Source organism: Hydra viridissima, unplaced genomic scaffold, assembly GCF_058129835.1.
Source record: "Hydra viridissima isolate aposymbiotic clone 2 unplaced genomic scaffold, HvirCarnegie_v1 scaffold_19, whole genome shotgun sequence".
NCBI classification, from domain to species: domain Eukaryota; kingdom Metazoa; phylum Cnidaria; class Hydrozoa; order Anthoathecata; family Hydridae; genus Hydra; species Hydra viridissima.
In genome coordinates, this window is record NW_028324318.1 from 1,567,574 (window position 1) to 1,586,674 (window position 19,101).

At 26.7% G+C, this 19,101-nt stretch overlaps 6 protein-coding genes across 10 annotated transcripts in view; 3 read left to right on the forward strand and 3 right to left on the reverse strand.

The window, feature by feature from the left end:
* Positions 1-19,101, forward strand: part of LOC149876641 (uncharacterized) — a 124,070-nt gene that overhangs the window by 35,899 nt on the left and 69,070 nt on the right. The window lies entirely within an intron of this gene.
* On the reverse strand, positions 1,477-15,287 carry LOC149876642 (uncharacterized). Its single transcript, XM_090075275.1, has 8 exons — positions 15,255-15,287; positions 14,957-15,019; positions 14,733-14,798; positions 14,604-14,648; positions 14,328-14,399; positions 14,087-14,143; positions 12,902-13,982; positions 1,477-2,070 (listed from the first exon to the last, which is right to left on the reverse strand). The coding sequence occupies exons 1-8, from the start codon at positions 15,285-15,287 to the stop codon at positions 1,505-1,507; spliced, it is 1,983 nt and encodes a 660-aa protein (XP_089931401.1). The 3' UTR covers positions 1,477-1,504.
* LOC145183632 (uncharacterized) lies at positions 3,283-11,668 on the forward strand. Of its 5 annotated transcripts, XR_016448615.1 has the most exons (14): positions 3,283-3,500; positions 3,585-3,661; positions 3,933-3,981; positions 4,146-4,240; positions 4,650-4,733; positions 4,869-4,903; positions 4,987-5,018; positions 5,479-5,538; positions 5,850-5,903; positions 6,100-6,122; positions 6,462-6,527; positions 6,635-6,686; positions 7,230-7,316; positions 7,394-7,725. XR_016448615.1 is itself a non-coding variant. In XM_090075182.1 (13 exons), exons 1-13 carry the CDS (start codon positions 3,326-3,328, stop codon positions 7,405-7,407), a joined length of 816 nt encoding a protein of 271 aa, XP_089931308.1. In that variant the 5' UTR covers positions 3,283-3,325; the 3' UTR covers positions 7,408-7,725. The 5 variants fall into 5 exon arrangements, 3 of the variants coding, with proteins under 3 accessions (XP_089931308.1, XP_089931309.1, XP_089931307.1); XR_016448616.1 differs by lacking the exon at positions 6,462-6,527; XM_090075182.1 differs by lacking the exon at positions 7,230-7,316.
* On the forward strand, positions 11,625-12,311 carry LOC149876643 (uncharacterized). Its single transcript, XM_090075250.1, has 3 exons — positions 11,625-11,631; positions 11,768-11,998; positions 12,289-12,311. Exons 1-3 carry the CDS (start codon positions 11,625-11,627, stop codon positions 12,309-12,311), a joined length of 261 nt encoding a protein of 86 aa, XP_089931376.1.
* On the reverse strand, positions 15,407-16,758 carry LOC149876644 (N-lysine methyltransferase KMT5A-like). Its single transcript, XM_090075276.1, has 4 exons — positions 16,521-16,758; positions 16,233-16,425; positions 16,082-16,120; positions 15,407-15,619 (listed from the first exon to the last, which is right to left on the reverse strand). The coding sequence occupies exons 1-4, from the start codon at positions 16,730-16,732 to the stop codon at positions 15,407-15,409; spliced, it is 657 nt and encodes a 218-aa protein (XP_089931402.1). The 5' UTR covers positions 16,733-16,758.
* Positions 16,822-18,523, reverse strand: LOC149876645 (uncharacterized). The gene is made up of 5 exons (XM_090075277.1): positions 17,800-18,523; positions 17,657-17,695; positions 17,353-17,397; positions 17,148-17,201; positions 16,822-16,866 (listed from the first exon to the last, which is right to left on the reverse strand). The coding sequence occupies exons 1-5, from the start codon at positions 18,493-18,495 to the stop codon at positions 16,822-16,824; spliced, it is 879 nt and encodes a 292-aa protein (XP_089931403.1). The 5' UTR covers positions 18,496-18,523.

Consider the following 19,101-nt stretch of genomic DNA (forward strand, 5'->3'; position numbering starts at 1 on the left):
AAAGCATAGTTCTTAGCGTAAAAGATTTCATAGTTTTTAAAAATGGAGATTACTTGGCATTTTGTTGTCATCAATGCAACTTTGAAATTTATCCAGCAGTATTTTTTCATCTCTTTGCATCCAAACATGATACTCTCTTTCTAAAAAATAAAATGAAAAAAATGATAATATTGGTTAGAGCATATTTGTGCAAAATAAAAAAGAAACATTTTTCAAAAAAAAAATACACATATATATGTAAATATACTCTACACCAATATCATGTTTACATTATACTAGTGTAGAGCATATATATAACTATTAGGAGAAGTTTAGTCATGTTAAATCTGGTTTATTTGTTGTCTTTTTTAAAATGTTTAATATATTTTAATTTTTTCATTTATTCTGTATGTTTTGTTTTTTTTATTTTAGCAAATAAAAATGTGATGAATAACATTGGAGCGCCATGTGTCTTGAGGTATTTCTCTTTTATTTCAGTCATTTGTTTTTTTTTTTGTTTTGTTTTGTTTGCTTAATCTTTAAAAAGCTTTAAAATGTTTGTTTTTTTTCTAAGCCAATAATTGTTGGCTGCCAAATTTTACAGAAACATTTATTATAAATATGATTCTCTAGTTTACAGATAGTTTTATTTATATCTCAGAAGCATTCAAACAGTTAACCATTTCAAAAAAACTAATTAAAAATTATATTTGTTACTAAATAATTAGTTACCTGCCAAATCTTTTTGTGGCTCTTCCGCTTTTTGTCTCTTTTTGTTTCTTTTCACAATTTCTAAGAGAACAAATGATACAAGTTACAAAAAACCATACTTTTTAATAATACTAAATTCTGACAGTCAAATTAAGAACAGTGTTTAAAATTTTGAATGTAGATCATGCAGTTACACTGAGGTAATTTTTGACCTTTTACATGATTTCAAGAGGTAGTTAAAATTTAAATAAGAATGTGAAACTTTTGAAACAAAGTACTTTTATTTATTAAAAGCTGAATTAAATGAAAAATTTTTAGCAAAAATATAAGATAAAATTTATGGGATATTATGGAAACTTAAATTTAGAAATGTAAATTTAGAACATTAGAGCAGTTCTGAAATGTTTAAATTTCTGCATAAGTTTGGACTTTTTGTGCAAATTTATGCAAAAAGACTTTTTCTTATATTATTAAGAAAACATAAAATACTAAAGCTATTTATATTTTATTTCAAATTTACCACCAATTTCAACAAAAACTGTAAACTACCTTTTTGACTTTCAGCTGATGAATCTGCATAAGCTTTATCTATGTCATTTTTAGGTTCAACATCAGCTTTGTTAGACACAAGATTAATAGTTTGAGGGAACCTTGAGCTCTCATTAAGTGTCTTGGAACAACTTCCATCTTTTTAAGAAAATAAAATCAAAAAGATATAAGTTTTAAAATTTTTTTTTTTTTTCTAGTTTGTTCTAAGAGCTGAGCTAAAGTGCTCTTTTTCCTACATCAAACATCTGTATGATAAATTCTCAAATTATAATAAAAAGTTAAACCTACTTGAATCAAAATTAAGAAGATGTCTTCCAAATTTAGTTATCTCCATCAAGGCAAGTGGTACTTGGTAGGTGTTCTCATTTATTTCTTTTGAATGGCCCATATGCTTAAAAAATACTGCTCTATCCTTTTCAGGTAAATCAAGGGCAGAAAATAATGTACTCACTCTATGTCGATTTGTAGTGGCTTTCAAGTTTTCTGGTTTTTTTAGATTTAATTTTTGAATGACACTATGAACAGCATTCCAACCAGATGTATGTCCTTCAGAATCTCTTGTACATGCAAATAAAAACTTATTTCCTTCTGGTATATTTACCTCTCTTCTTATATCGCTATTAGCTATAATTTTTAATGCTGGAAGGGTATCTGGAGGAATAAGAACAGGAACTAGATGATTGTTTCCTTTTCCAGACATAAAAGTTATTTTTAAAGTTTCAACTAGCTTTTGATCAATCTCATCTAGACCAAGCAAGCGTTGTTTGTCTATCCATGTGTTTTCAATAGCTTGCTGGTATTCATCAAGATGAAGCCTGGGTGGTTCACCACCTTATATGTAAAATGCAAATATAAAATTTAAAGTTTGTTTTATATAACTAGTTTTATATAAAAAAAAAAACAGCTTCAAAATTTTAATTTTTTCTACTTGGATTATCCTTTTATTTGTTTTTCTAATATATATCACATTTTGTATATATAAAAACTCAATATAATATTAAGACATGAATAAGGACAATAATGATAATAATAGAAGTAATAATGATGATAATAATAATAATAATAATGTTAATAATAATAATAATAATGATAATAATAATAATAATAATGATAATAATAATAATAATAATGATAATGATAATGATAATCATAATAATAATAATGATGATGATGATGATGATGATGATGATGATGATGATGATGATGATGATGATGATGATGATGATGATGATGATGATGATGATGATGATGATGATGATGATGATGATGATGATGATGATGATGATGATGATGATGATGATGATGATGATGATGATGATGATGATGATGAGCATATTTATTTTCGGTAATGCTACCTTTTTTTGTTCTGTATTGCAACATTGTTCGTTTTTGCGACCTCTTCGTTCGGTTATGCACCTCGAATGTTCTGTAATGTAACGTAAAGATCGGTAATGAATCGTGCGACATTAGCTGAACTTGCTTTGGTTTTTGTTTTTTTTTCACTTCGGCAACCGATTATTTTTAAACCTATGTCGCCATTGATATTTTCTCTGAAGCGCTTCAAATAGTCTTAGCCATGAATAAAAGTATTAGTATATAAAACCTCTCTCTATACTTTTTAAGTTATTAATATTGTTTTAATGCTGGTATTTTTATATAGCATAATGTGTTATAAATTATGGTATTTTAGTTAAATGCTAAATCTGATTTAGCTAGCTGAGCAAACTGCATCAAGTGATAATAGATTTTGTAAAAACCTATTATCAATTTACAACATAAATATAGTTATATATGTATGTATATATGTAAGTATATATATATGTGTGTATATATATATATATATGTGTGTGTGTGTATATATATATGTGTGTATATATATATATAAATATATATATATATATATGTATATATATATATATATATATATATATATATATATATATATATATATATATATATATATATATATATATATATATATATATATATATATATATATATATATATATATATATATTGATCCATTTTTATATTAACATTTAGAAAAAAGCATATTTTTATATTAATTAAAGTTTGCATATAAGAAATGCTTTTTTGTGTATTATGTGGAGGTGATGCATCCACTTCTGGTACTTCATGTGTTCTTTGCAACAAAGTTATTGACATCAAATGTCATGGTGGTATCATAGGAGATGGAAACATTATATGCAAAGTATGTGCAAGCATGCAAGTTGATGAAGTTAATGAAACTGTTGGATCAGGTAAAATATTTTTATAAACATTTGTCTAAAGAATTTATCTTTGTAAATATATAAGGCATGTTTTTACTCAATTTTTATATTTAGCTTTCAATAAGATTACAGCTGAAAGTATACAAGAGATAGCATCCTCGCAATTACTCAAATCTATTTTTTCTGGACAAGTATGTTAATAGTATCATCAATATGGGTATATATATATATATATATATATATAGACACACACACACACACACACACACACACACACACACACACACACACCCCACTTTCTTTGTCTATAAATTTAGTTATATGTCTACTTATATGCTTACTTTACGAAAAATTTTTGCATGTTTGTTTAATTGTTTTATAAATTATATAACAAAAAATCTAGACTAATTTTTAATTCTTTATAATCTGAAATCAATTCTTTGTGCTTGAAAATATGTTCAGCTATATAGCTACCGACACAATATTTATAAAGCAGGTGGACAACATAAAAGTAAGTAGAGATAGCATGTTTTTTTTTTAAATATAAATGTTTTTTTTCTAGTAAAATTCTTTATAAGAAACACTAGCTTCTAGTCTTTTACTAAGCAATAATATAAGAAAGTTTGAAATACTAAGCAGATTCATTTTAAAAAATTTGTTGTTTTATTTTTTTAGGGAATCTACGTGACATTGAGTTAGTAGATTTATTATCAGAAGAGCAAGCTCATGTACTCTATAGAGCTTTAGTGTCTTCATTCAACGATATAAAGGTAAAACTAGTAAAACATTAAACCTGCCATTAGTAAAATAAAGTGCTTGCAATGTACTATATTATCTGTTTAGGATAATAATACAATAGTAATAGTACAGTAAACTATCATTGTATAGGAAAAATATAACATGTGATGAAGTAAATAATGAAGTTTGCTGTGAAAAAAAAATTAATAAGTGTTCACAATTAAATATTCTTGTACCAAACTGTATCATTAAAGTTTCAAACATTTTGAAGTTTGAAAAATTTCTTTTAAATTTGATTGTTTGAAACTTTATTGTTTGGTATAAGACTTTAATTTGTTTGAAGTTTGATATAATAAAACATTCAGTTATTTGTTGTTATTGTTTTTTTTTCTTTTGTTTGTTTGTTTATTTTATGCGCTATATTATTAATCCATATTTTAGAATGGCGACTATGTTTATAAGGTGCTTGTTCCTGAATCGATAATATATCTTTTTGCAAAGCTGAAACAACTTTCAAGAATACAAGTATGCTGAAAAAAATATTTTTCACTCATCATTGAATATATTTACATTTTCAATAAAAATATGAAAATGATATATTTCTTTTGTTATGTATTATCTTATTATGTCTACTAATATAAATTTGAATTTATTTTTTAGGCAGAAGTAATTTTAAATTCATATATTTCTAAAAGGTATTTTCTTGTTCAATAACAAATTTAAATTCTTTTTATTCAAATAATTTAAAAAAATTTCAACAATTTCAATATTTTTTTAGAAATGAGGAAATTTTGTGTGAAGATTCATCAGGTACATAATTTTCCAATCTAATTGCTGTCATGGTTAAAAAGTCAGAGTCTTCCTAAAATGGATTTAAGATTTTGAATGCTGATAACTACAGTAGATTCTTTATTTCATCAGGTGCAGTTTAAGTTGTATACAAGGATAAAATTTTATGGAATCATTAGAACTTATTATGAAAATGGACTTTCATTGAAAGAAACTCAAGCATAATTCATAACTTTTTTCATTGTATTCAATCAGTTTGCTGAACATAGGTTTAGTGAAAATGTTTACAACATACCTGTACAATCTGATGAAAAAATTGCTGTTGCACATGATAGTATTACAAAAGACCAACCTATATAAATTCTACAGTGTTCTCAAGAATTAAGCATTGCTCAAGCCAGTCTGGCAAAATAGTAATAGCTACAAAATTTATCTTTGTATTTTTTCTCTTCTTTATTATTGAATGTCAGTTTTTATCTAGGTGATGAATCATCCTTCACATCTTATGTCTTCAACAAAATTAAAAAAGATCAAGCTACAAGTAGGTTAATATGAATAATAATTTATCTATACATGCATACATACATACATACATACATACATACATACATACATACATACATACATACATACATACATACATACATACATACATACATACATACATACATACATACATACATACATACATACATACATACATACATACACACATACACGCACACACACGCATACATGCACACACATACCTATTTCTTGGTTTAGCTTTGTGTGTGTATGTGGGCATGCATGTGTGTGTGTCTATATACATGTGTATATATATATATATATATGATTTTTTATGGTGGACAGAAAATAATCGTTTACTGAAGTGGTCTGAATCAAACAAATCCCAGGAAATGGAAGGTTTACAAAATATTTGTGTTGTAGAAAGCTATGTTTATTATCATGCTTTTATTTAAACAGTTCTTTGAAAAAAATATTTTCCTAATTAAGTTTTACAATGTTTAGAATAATATATATGAAGTATTATTTATATTTCTCATTCAATGGTTCTTGAAATTCTTTCTAATTGTAATTGTTCTATTTTTGTTCATTTTAGAAACTCAGCATGAGAAAGAAAAAGTATAGTTCCTTTTTTTGTCTTCACTTTTTTCTTAAAATTTATTCTTGCTTATATTGTGTAATGAAAAGTATTTTTAGATATTATTGTGACTAAAATGGATGTAATATTTTTGATATATATCAAATATATATATATATATATATATATATATATATATATATATATATATATATATATATATATATATATATATATATATGTATATATATGTATATATATGTATGTATATATATATATATATGTATATATATATGTATATGTATATATATATATATATGTATATATATATACATATACATATGCATATACATATACATATACATATATATATCAAATAGAAATCAGATCAAATGTTAGACTCTCCTACTTCAGTTGAATTAAGTTGTCCTGAGTTACAACAACAAGTAAGTATGAGATTAATTTTAGTGTGTAGAAATCTTGTTTTGGCATCATTGGTTCTATACCTAATACTTGGACTTTTTTCTCTTCTTTTTTTTTTTTTTTATTGTAGTGCTCCTCAAAAATAAATATTTATACTAATCTGGAAGCTTATAGGGAATCAGGTAATTTCTGTTTGTATGTTTTTTTTTTGTTTTTTTGTTTTTTTGTTTGTTGTTGTTGTTTTTTTTTAATAATTGTTTCCTATATATGGTATTCATTTGTTATCAATGTAATCTGATCATTATGTCATTAAAACTAGTTTTCCTAAAGTTTCAATATTTTATACATCTAAAATGTGTTTAGATGCTGAAACTTTATTTTCTGAACTCGAAGTGGTATGTCTATTTGCCAGAATAAAATAAAAGTTTAGATATGTTTCTAGTAGTTTATGCTGATAGATAAAGAAAACATTATGTTTGTAGAAACCAGTTGATGAGGATAGGCTTGAAGATATAGATTTTAAAATTAGTTCACCTAAATTAAATGAGGATATTGTGAGTATTAATGCTGCATATTTTTCTAAGTCACAATAAGGTTATTTAGTTAAATTGTTTAGTTAATTATTATTTATATAATGACAGTTATTTTCATATTAAAATGCTAGTTTTTAGTAGAATGTTTATAAATTAATATCAAAGGTTTACTACTGTGTTTGTCTTAATTAGACCAAGATCTCTGATATAGAGGCATCACAAGCTTCTTTAACGAATATAGAAAACACAGATTTAATTACAGAATACCCACTAGTTGATGTTAGTAGTTTTAAATTGATTTTTTCTTAACAGTTCGTTTTTTAACCTTGTTACAAAAACTAATTCCTGGCCTTTAGGATTTTATGAGTGATATGGTTTCAGTTTATAAGAAGTTTGGCAAAAAGTTTGTAAGTCTTTTTATTTAAACTTTTCTTTGTAAGTTTTGAAGAAGATTTGACTTGTTGTCTTTTCAATTATTTTTCAAATTTTAATTTAGAGCAACCAAAATAAAAAATTGAATGGTGCTGTTCCAGTGTGATTTTACATCTCTTGTTTTAAATACCATTTATGCTGTTTTTTTATAAATAAGACTCACTTAGCTTCTGCATAAAAATTAACAACAAAAAGAATAGAATAAATGAAGTTTATTTAAATTCTTTTTCCTTTCATAGTCATCAAAATAACTTAGAAGAAGTTAAGAGAGGAAGTATGCTAACAGGCTTTATGAAAGAAGGATTGGTTATGGAAGCTGAAGAGGTATGTTTTCAACAAAATATTTTTGCAAACTTTTTTTTTAAATTTTGTTTTTCAAATGTTCATTATTGAATACTTTTTTAGTCATTCCTCCTAATACTTTAAACTTTATACTCAACCACTTAAGAAATTTCGTTAAAAACATTTGTATAAGCAAATAAACTGATTTATTTAATATTTAATTTTTAGCTATTCTGTCAATGGAAGGATGAAAAGATTAAGCAAGTAAAATCTGTTGATACTAAAAAAGAAACCAATAAATTTCAAACTCCAATGAAAGCAGAGTTTTGCAGACAAAAAGTTAAATGTCCAGAAAAAAACTGCAATAGTTTGATAATTAATTTACCAAGACATCTGAGGGAAAAGCATAAGTGGTCATCTGAAGATGCTTGTGCTGCTCGTGGAGTATTTGACTTAAGGAAAGAAAGAAAAGATGTTGATTCCACTTCTAATCAACGTAACTATCAAAAGCATGTTTGTCCAATATGTAAAAAAGTTGTTCGCAGGATACATGATCATTTGTATAAATCGCCTCATTTTCTCAAAAATGACCTTTCTAAATATCGAGCCATGTTAGAACAAAAAAAGGAATTTGCCCCCCTTTTAACTATAAACACTCAATCTTTATGTGTATCAAAAGGCTTAGACGTGAAGAAAAGAAATATTTATAATGATGTTAATTTTACCTCTGTAGATAAAGATGATAATAATAAGGAAGAACGTTTTACTAAAAATTATGAATATGCTGAGGAAGAAAATAATCTTACAGAAGAAGAAAGCTATTATGAGAAAAAAGTCAATAAGCCAGTGCAATCACAAGAACCAATTTTCAAAGATTACCTTGAAGTTTTTAATTTGTATTTGCAAAGTCATTCTGGTGGGAATAAAGATTTTAAAAGTGCAAATAATGAAGTGGCCCAAGTTCGTAGAATAATGGAAGTTGTATCTCCCATAGAACAAGACTATACAAAACTTTTTGATTTGCATGAACTTCAGAACGTATGGTTTCCTCATGCTAAGGTCAAAAAATTTGAACCTGGTACAAAGCGTTCATATTTGTTATCATTAGGACATTTTATGGATTTTATGATACGCTCAAAACTAACACCAAATGTTTGCAATGTTTTGCCAGTAGATCGCCTAAGTGCTGATGTAATGAATGTTTGTTCCATTGAAATTTCAAAATGGCGCAAATCTCTGCGTGTTGAAGAAGATGCCAGGCAGTTTGAAGTTATGGCAGATGATTATGAAAACTCCATTCCTATTGAGGATTTTCAAGCTGTTTTGTCTAGTTCTTTTTATATCGAAGTTACAACAAAAATTAGAGAAATTGGTTTAAAATATTCTTCAAACCCAAGTTCTTTTAATGTTACTCGCATTATGTACACTAATGCTAGGGATAGCCTCTTTTTTAACCTTGTAGTAAACAACGTATCTAGGTCTGGATCAGTCTCCAACATGACTGTTGCTGAGTATCTTCGTGGGTCAGTTATAAACGGACATTTTATTGTCTCAGTCAAAAAACATAAAACAGCGTCATCTTATGGTGATTGCCAAATCGTTATCAAGGACGATATTAAATCTCTCTGCGATACGTTTTATTTTGTCATTAGAAGTAACGTACCAGGTGTTAAGTCTCCAAACTTTTTTATAACATGGTCTGGATGTCCAATCGAATCAGGAGGAGTATCTACACAACTTAATACTTTCTTTGGAAAATGTTTGCCAAGTTATAAACTTGACGGGAAAAAAAGTGTGAGTGCTACATTAATCAGAAAAAGCTTGCTTACCTTTTTTTATGATAAACATCCAGAAATGAAAGAAAAGCTCGCAACTTTAATGAAACACAAACGGTCTACTGGAGAAAAATGGTATTATCTCAATCAAACATGTGCTGATGTTGCTGAGACATCAGAAAAAGTTTCTGATGCTATTTTCGGTGCTAAATCCATTTGTTCAGGATCTTCTAAATTAAATTCTAGTCGATCCAATAACGAATCAAAACCAATTTCAGGCGAAAGCAGTTTCGTAAAAAGGTGTGACTCTTTTCAAAAACGAAAAAGAAATTCAACAGAAAGCTCGGAAGAAGAGTGTCCAGAAGATTTCAATCACTTTTTACCCTTAAAAAAAAATTGGAGTTCAAACGAAGTTCAAGAACTCTTGCGCATTTTTGGAAATATCGATACAGAAAAATGTAACCAAAGTTACATTAAAGAATGTATACGAGACAATGACATTTTAATTAATCGAACATCCAAACAAGTCTATGACAAGTTACACCACTTGCAAAAATGTAAGAGGGTTGGTAATGTTGTCGACGAACAAGACTGGCAAGCTAAAATTAGGCAAAAAGTTACGTTCAGTAGTAAAGACACACTTTTGATTAAAAAAATATTTGTGAAGGAACTTAAGGGACAGAGTAGTGTTGTTCAACAGCAGGTATCAGATATCATAAATTCCCATCCAGAAGGATTAATGCTGTTGCAACACTACTCGATCGAACAATTAGTCGCTAAGATTCGATACGAAAAACTTAAACTTCGTAAAACTAAAGTTTACTGTGGCGGAGTTTAGGAAAGAAACAACAATACAAACTTTTATTAATTCCTATTAAATGTTTTGTTTATATATATAAGTTTGCACTTTTTTGTTATTATTCGTTATTAACAGAAAAAGAAAAACGCCTTTGCTTGGTTTTAAAGTCTTTGTGGTTTATACTCTCAAAAATGTCGCAACTTTTTTACATTTTTCTCTTGGACGCAGGCAATCTCACTAATATCCCACAAACTTCTTCCGCGATGTTGTTTGTCGTGAGTTAAAAAATATGGAATAGGTAAAGAATCGTCTCAGGTCAAGTTCTAGAAAACAATCCCCCAATGAACAAATGCCCTCTGTTAAAAAAACACCCCTTAATTAAAAAGAATTTACTTTAATCTTTTCGCTATTCTGCTAACTTAATCCTACCATATCTCCAAACCTAACCCTAAGTCTAACTTTAACAATACTGGGGATTATCTCCTAATTCCCTTAGGTCATCAGGTAGCAAGATTTACTACATCTAAATGAAATAAATTTTGGCATTTATCGTTAGTTTCCCAAATAATTATTTAACTAATTTTCTAAAACGTCTTTTTGTATGTCTTCTGTTAAAGAGTTTTTCAATGGAGAACCTTTCATAACAGTTATAAAAATAGCAAGCTTTAATGACTCGGAGAGAGAACTTCGATCAAAAGCTTGATCGTGTATACGTTCCATTACCGAACAAAAACAAATTCCAAAAAGTACCAGATAAATTCCATTTAAATTTCAAAAACTCATGAAATAAGTTTTAATCCTGCAAAAAAGTAAAAGTAAAATATAATTAAGTAATTATTCGAAAAATAAGTTTTTAAAAAGTTCTTAAAAATAAAGTTTCCTTCACAAATAACTAAAAATCTTACGGTGCAATACCGATCATACACCTTATAAATACCAATCATGACAATTATTTAAAAGATAGTTGTTTAACAAATCTTTTAGCTGAAATATGTCTTTATTTTAAAAGAATGTAAACTCATAGCATGAAAATATTGCCAATAATGAACTAATTAACTTTAAATTAATAAAAAAGTAACTACTCGAAATATTGAAATCGCAACTTTCCGTTAAGTCGACAATTTTATGTAATAAGTTCGCTCGAACTTTTGGGTTAAAAAAGTTCCACTTTAATTTAATTTTTCAACAAATTATGAATGTGGATTTTTCTTTTAAACTGCGTGATGGCATTATGAGCGAGATACCAAACATATCTGTTAAGCTTTTTTTGATCACCCTATTTCTTGACATAAAATTTCTATGTTCGGTAAAGTAACTATTAAATTGCAAAAAATAAAAAAAAACCACGTCCGACTCCTTAAATTAAGAAGAAACAACATTCCCTAATTGTAATTACAAATAGCATTTAAAAAAAGTAAAGTTTTAAAAAAAATTCCTCGAAGTTTTTTTATCAGCGAAATTCTTGTCAGCCGATAATAACGTTGCATTACCGATCAGAGATCTACATGGTGATGATGATGATGATGATGATGATGATGATGATGATGATGATGATGATGATGATGATGATGATGATGATGATGATGATGATGATGATGATGATGATGATGATGATGATGATGATGATGATGATGATGATAATAATAATAATAATAATAATAATAATAATGATGGTGATAATAATAATAATAATAATAATAATAATAATAATAATAATAATAATAATAATAATAAATAGTAATATTAAAAATAATATTATTAAATAAAATATATATAGTTATAATGATATTAAGTAAAATACATTAAAAGAAAAATAATAATAATTATTATTATTACTATTACTTTTATTATTATTACTATAAAAGTCTTAAAAAAAAAAAAGGTATTTATTGACACTTAGCCTTTATATTATTGCCATATATTTATAATAATGATCTACCATTTAATATGTTTAATCTACTAGGTTTGTTTAGTTTACCAATATAATTAATTATTTGTATTATTTAAATATGTTAATATTTTATTCGAAGAACAATTTTATTTTCATCAAAGAAAAATCTCAAATACTGTTTTATGAGGATTCTTGTTTTATTTTTTATTTATTTATTTTTTTTTTAGCAGAAACTATTGATTTATTAATCATGTGTTATAATTCTTGACCTTGTTATATCAGTTAAAAAGTAGGCATAGATTTTAAAAAAAGATCTTGTATACAAATAACATAAAAAATTAAGTAAACAGATTTTAAAGCCACAAAGGTTGTGAGAACAGCAAGCTTTTATGTCAATTTCACAAATATTAGTTGAAAACCTTTATGTTTTACAAAATATCTTTTACAGTAAAAAACCACAACATTATGTTGCTAAATTAACACTATTTAAAATTACATTAACATCAGTTACAAGCTCTAATTTTTTTTTTTTTAAGCTTAGATAAAATTGTATTTGTAATTATAACAAACTAAGATTATGCAAGTTATATGGAAGTAGTTCATCCTGAAATGATATGATGTTAATAGCTGATATTTTTTTAGAATTTGTTAAATAGTATAAAAAACAATAGTTGTAATTCCATACCTCTTCTAGCATTTAGCAATGTAAGTCTTGCACATGCGCAATCCCGAAGCTCAACAAAACATTCAGAGTCAAACCATTGGTAGGAGTCTTTTGCTAAATCTGCCATTTTTGTAATTACAAAATTGCGAAAAGCAATGACATCTTCTTCAACTGGAAGTTCAGATGGTTTACGGGATTTTACGTTTTTGTTTTTATTTAGTTGGTAAGTGGCATCTCCAAAGATAAAGTCCTCCCACATTTCTAAAACACTAACAAACTTGTCAGTTTCACTAGCATCACTGTCATTTGCTTCTGATAAATATAATGCTTTTAGAACTTTTGCAGCACGTTTTATTAAATAAAATAAATTTTGTTTTAAACCAGCTTTGATCCCTGAATCTGCCTTTTTGGTAAAAATATCTATTGCTTCTCTTAAGGCAAAGAAGTTAGAGCGCAAAAACATACTACTAGAATCTTTACTTTGTGTTGGTAAGTTTTTGCAGTGTAAAAATAGGTTGTAAAGATGTGCTAATTGTCTCATGGCATTTCTGACAGAGCTTCTTGCTTCCATAACTTTATCAAGTTTTCTCTTTTCTTTATCATAAAAGACTGAACCAATTTTAAGAATTGTTATGTCTTTTAGGCAAATCTGACCAATTTTATCTGTTCGAAAATGTGATAAAATGTTTTTTTTAAATTCATCACTTAATCTTGCTTCTTCAGGTAATCTTAGAAGCCCCACTGGAACAGGAAGAACTTTTTGACATGAGTGTTTTTGACACGACTTCACATGATTGTGCCAGAATCGTTTTGAAACAAACACAAGGCATTGACTGCAATAACTAATTTCCATATATTTTTGAGCCTCTCCTTCTCTTTCATATTTTGGTTCCGCTTTTCCAGCTTCAGCTACATTGACTTCCAAAATCCCTTTTCTTTTAAACATTCCAAAAGCTTCATCTCTTTCTTTTTTCGATTTAATTGATAATGCAACTTCAACTTCTGGATGACTTTTGTGCATAAGCTTTATGTGTCTTGTTAAATATGATGTATAATTTTTACAAAAAATGCAAAATCGATGTGGCTTCTTTTTTCTTACATTCTAAAATTTAGAATTTTAATTTTCAATTTCTGAAAATTTTGGGATTTAAGTTTATTCAGATTGATTTATGAATTGTGTAAAAAAAATGTATTTTTAAAAGGTACCTTAACTTTTTTAGGCATTTCTTCATCAGGCAATGTTGGTTGGCTGTTTTGACCTACCTAGAATATTTAACAATAGTATGAAGTAAGAGATGTTTTCTTTTTTTAATAGTTTTTCTTAATTTTATTTCATATAATGCTAAGAAAGATTTAATATGTTTAGTATAAAATCAGTGTTTTTCTTAGTTTTTAAAATGTGAAGTACTTAAAATATTTCTTATAAAAAAGTCAACTTAGTTTTTACCTGAGATTTGTCTGTCATGTCATCTATCATAAAAATGCTTGAAGCTGTTTTGGCATTTTTGATATCGGATATCTGCAAACAAATGTGATTAATATATTTGCTACATTAATCAAAAATAAATCAAAAAGCAATAAACTTAACTTGATTTTGATCACTTTAAGCATGGAAAAGTTATTCATAATCAAATAACATTTAAAATATTAAATTAAGTAACACTGAAAACATTTTGTGTATTTAAAATTGTTTTCAGCTTAATAAATAAAATAATAAATTTACCTCTAAAACTAAGTTGTAGTTAAGAGCTTCAAAATCAATGTCATCCTAAAAAATCATTAGCATTTTGTTTAAATCAAATCATATCATAAATGCAAAGTGGTAGTAAATTAAAGTTAAAACTTCACATACCTCACTGGAATCTGATCTTGATGTGCTTTCATTTTCTAGAGTATCAATTCTTTCTTCATCACAGGACTGTAAATTAAATTTTTAAAAATCTATATCATTTGTTGCACATAAAATATTTCCATTAAAGTTTGAAATGCTGAATATTTTTCCTCTCAAATGATCAATTAATTTTAATCAATCTTCAAATATTAAAAAGCATGAATTTGTTTACAAAAGCAGTATACCTGTGGAGTTTGGGGTAAAGACTCTTTTTCACTTTGATGTTCTTGAGTGATTGATGAAAAAATCTATTGTAAATAAAATAAAAAGATGTTTCTTTTTTTTTTTTTTTGATAATTGATAAAGTCACTAGCCAAAACCAATGTTAAAAAAAGAGTAATAACAATTGAAAAAGAAATAGAATTAACAGAATCAAAGTAGAAATCTAGTCAAATATCTTTCGAATTTTCATTATGAGTTTGAGTTTGCTTATAAATATGAGGTTTTAAAAAATATTACTCCCTATATTTAAAATATCCTTACTTTATTAAGAATATTTTTAGGGTTAGAGTACATTAGATGAACCTTTAAGATTAAATACAAGAAGTAATATAATTAAAATAATGAATCTGTTATAAGTATGTTGCAAAACATGCGAAGAAAGTTTTTTTTTTTTTGCCAAAAAAATTTTGCTTTTAAATAATAATATCATGTATGTTTGTTATATATTCATTTAGTCTTTTTTTAGAAATATTAACTTGAATATTGTCTTTTTCATCACAATCTGTAGCTGCCAATTTTGTGACGTTATTAAACTGTACATCACTTCTGACTTCTTTGTCTTTTTCTAACTGTGCACTTTTCTCAACTGGTTCTATGCCATTTTTCGGTCTTTGTAATTTTTCAATCTAAATGTTTGTTTGTTTTTTTTTCAATAAAAAGAAAATGATCAATTTTCTCATATAAAATAAACACTTTTTCATTATACTTTTTTAGTAACAGGAGTGAATATAACATGAATATAAAAAAAATTTCAAAAATATCTTGTTTTTTAAAATTGACTTTGAGATATCAAGAAAATAATGCTTCAAAATCAAAAAGTAAATTTAGAACTAAAAAAATCAGTAAATTGTTCTCAAAAATAAATCTTTCTCACTTAAGTTATTATTCATCCTTGTGAAGAAAAAAAAAAGTGTATTTTATGATAGCCCTAAAAAAAGAACAGCTCTAACAATGTGAAAATAATTTTAGAGTTAGGGTGCAGCAAACTTTATTTATTATAAAACAATTCATTTGGGTATTATTAAATCGTTGTGCACACAGTTATTATCTTATAAAGTGTGGATAAAATTTTTAAAGGGTTTTTTTACCTTTGATATTCTTTTTTGTTCTGTCTTCATTTGAAATTCCTGAGTTAAAAAAAGGTTTTTTAGTAACATTTTAAGTAAATCACCAGGGAATGCAAATAATTGGCAAAATATAAAAATAAGTAGGTAAAACTTGAGAAGAAAATATAAAAACCTCAGCATGCCACTTTAGATTATCAACTCCATAAAAGTAGAGAATTTCATCACCAACACAAATGTCTTTCAAAGCAAATAAACATAAATGAGGAACATCACAATGCAAAATCTTTTTCATGTGTGCATTTGCAAAGTATTTTGAGTCATTAACATAGCGTCCTAAGTATTCATTGTATGGAGTTGCGTCAATGCTAAATAAAAATTTTTGTTTTAAAACAATATCAATATAAATAAAGAAAACATTATAAAATTTAGATCAATTTTAGAATAAAAATTAGTTTAGTACCAGTATTCAATATTTTTGTGTAAAAAGTCATAAACATAACTGCCAGCATTTGTTTCTTCGTATAACTTTTCTTTATTTTCCAGTGTGCTTTTTGCAACGAAATCCCCCCTATATTCTACTATGAAGTCTCCTTTTTTTATGCTTTTGCATGCAAACACTCCAAAACCTATACAAGTAAAACCATATTTGATATCTGTTATGTAATATTTCATTCTGATATTATTTTTTTTACATTAGAAGTTTTCTAACCTTTTGTTTGGTTAATAAATTCTCTTTTTAAATAACTTGGATCTTCCTTTAATTATATATAGTGCTTTGCTGCCTCAATTGGAGAAAGTCGTTTTCTCTAAAATTATAATTTTTAATCACTGAGTTTCTCCTAAAAAATTGGCTTGCTATTTACAATATAAAAACACAGGACAGTCAAAATGTTGCTTTTTTTTCCCTCTGGATTTGTATGAATAAAATTCTACAGCAAAAGTAAATTTTAATATAAAGTTTACTATAATTATTATAATATATATTTTAATTATTATAAATATTATAAAGATAATTACTAAAGTCTAAGTTATATAAATGCTCTTTGTTGTTATCATTGTTGAGTTAGTAACCTAATGGGTTTGTTACCTGACTTTTATTTACTATCTTCTCTTCATGATATGGCTGAATGCTACTTGATACCTATAATTGTATTTTTGAAATAGTTAGGAAGAACGTTGTGTGCTATTGAAGGGTTATTTTCAGAACTACTTCTTTAAAAGTGAATTACTCAAAAGTCTGTAGAAGTTGTAAGTTTTCTTGTTTGCATGTTCTATTTAAAAAAAAAACAAACCTGCAATGTTGATGTATTTATGTCACATGCTTGAATTGGTGCACCCTAATTCAATATAAGTATTTATAATGAACTGCGTTAAATAACATTTGGAATATTGTACTACAGTTACTCTCACATTGCATGAAATAAATTTTCAGAAGTTTTATTTTTAGCCTAGTATAAAGGTGGGCGTGGAAGTCTATTTTTAATGAATAGGTATGTGAGGATGCATATTAAAAAAACAACTTTTGAAATAAATAAATTACAAGTTTGCAATAATAATGTTTGTTAATGCTATAGCTAAAAATGAAAGGTGACCTACCATGACAGATGTTATTATACTTGACACTGTTTCTCTCCACTAAAAAAAATGTTTTTAATGAGCTTGTTATATATATCTTTAGTATATTTTTATATCTAAATTTCAAAGTCAAAGTGAAATTAAAGCTTTTCTTTTCTTATTACCTCAGATATGGTTGGTCTAGCCGTTGGATTGTCTTGCCGTGTAGTCTCGATCAGGTTAGTAACTTTAACCACATTAATTGTATTTTCCGTATATAAACCGGTAATGTGGCTTATGTTTGGTCGTTTTACAGATTTGATTGCATCAAGCAAAAGTATATCTTTAAACAATGGTATAACACCATGCCATGCTGTGGAAAAACTGCTAAAAAGCTCGAATGCAGTTATTGCAAGAGCGTACATATCGGATTTTTTGTTTGGAGATTCCACCTCACAATTACACAGTTCAGGACTTGTGTAGGCAAGGGTCATTCCTTGATTGTTGGGCTTCGTCATATTACATGTAACTGTTGCTTTTATATCAACAAAGTCATCAAAGTCGCTGACTTTTAAAGTTACATTGTACTGATGCCCTGTCACTAAAATGTTTGAAAGCTTGATATCTCTATGAACTATATTGTGTTCGTGCAAATATTCAATTCCTTCTGACATTTGTAAAAGAAAATCTAATCTTTGTTGAAATAAAAAAATTTTCTCTTCATTTAGGAGATCAATCAGCTGAGACAGATTATTGACTTCCATTTGTTCGATGTTAGTGGCGCATAATTCAAAAAACAAAGCGGTTGGCCTTACAGAATAACCTAGAAAGTTTACAACATTTTTATGTTGTAGCTTTTTTAATTTTGTTGCAATTAGCATTGTTTTTCTTTGAGAAAATTGGGTTTTAATCAACTTCACGGCCGTTTGTTTGTTTCCAAAGTTATACTTGAAGACTGAAGCTGATGTTCCTTAACCTATTTTGGAAACCAAGTTTATAGGCATATCAAATACTTCATAGTTTTTTATGGAGTCCGTTTCAGCAACATCTTTTACAAGCTGAAATATAAATCAGTAATGATAACGTTTAGAGTTTAATTATGCTAAATTTATAAATCAGTGACATAACAACTTATGATGAGATAATAGTGAATGCTGCACTGAATTTTTAAAAACATTAGTGATCCAAAACCTTTATTATCTTAGATTTTCTTGTCAGGTTATACCAGATTTATAATTACTCAGTTGATTATTAATCAGTTAAGTAATGATAAAAATTTGATAAGTAAGTAATGAAATTTAATAATATCTGATTCTCCAAGAAAATTTATCTATATAATAATACTATATTAAAAAGTAAATATGCTTACCTTAGAACTCATTTTCAATAGTCCTCAGAATTTCGGAAAACAGTTAAAAATATTTCTAAATATAAAGTTTTAAGTTAATGTTGCCTTTGATGTGGCATGTATGATTTTAATGTAGAAA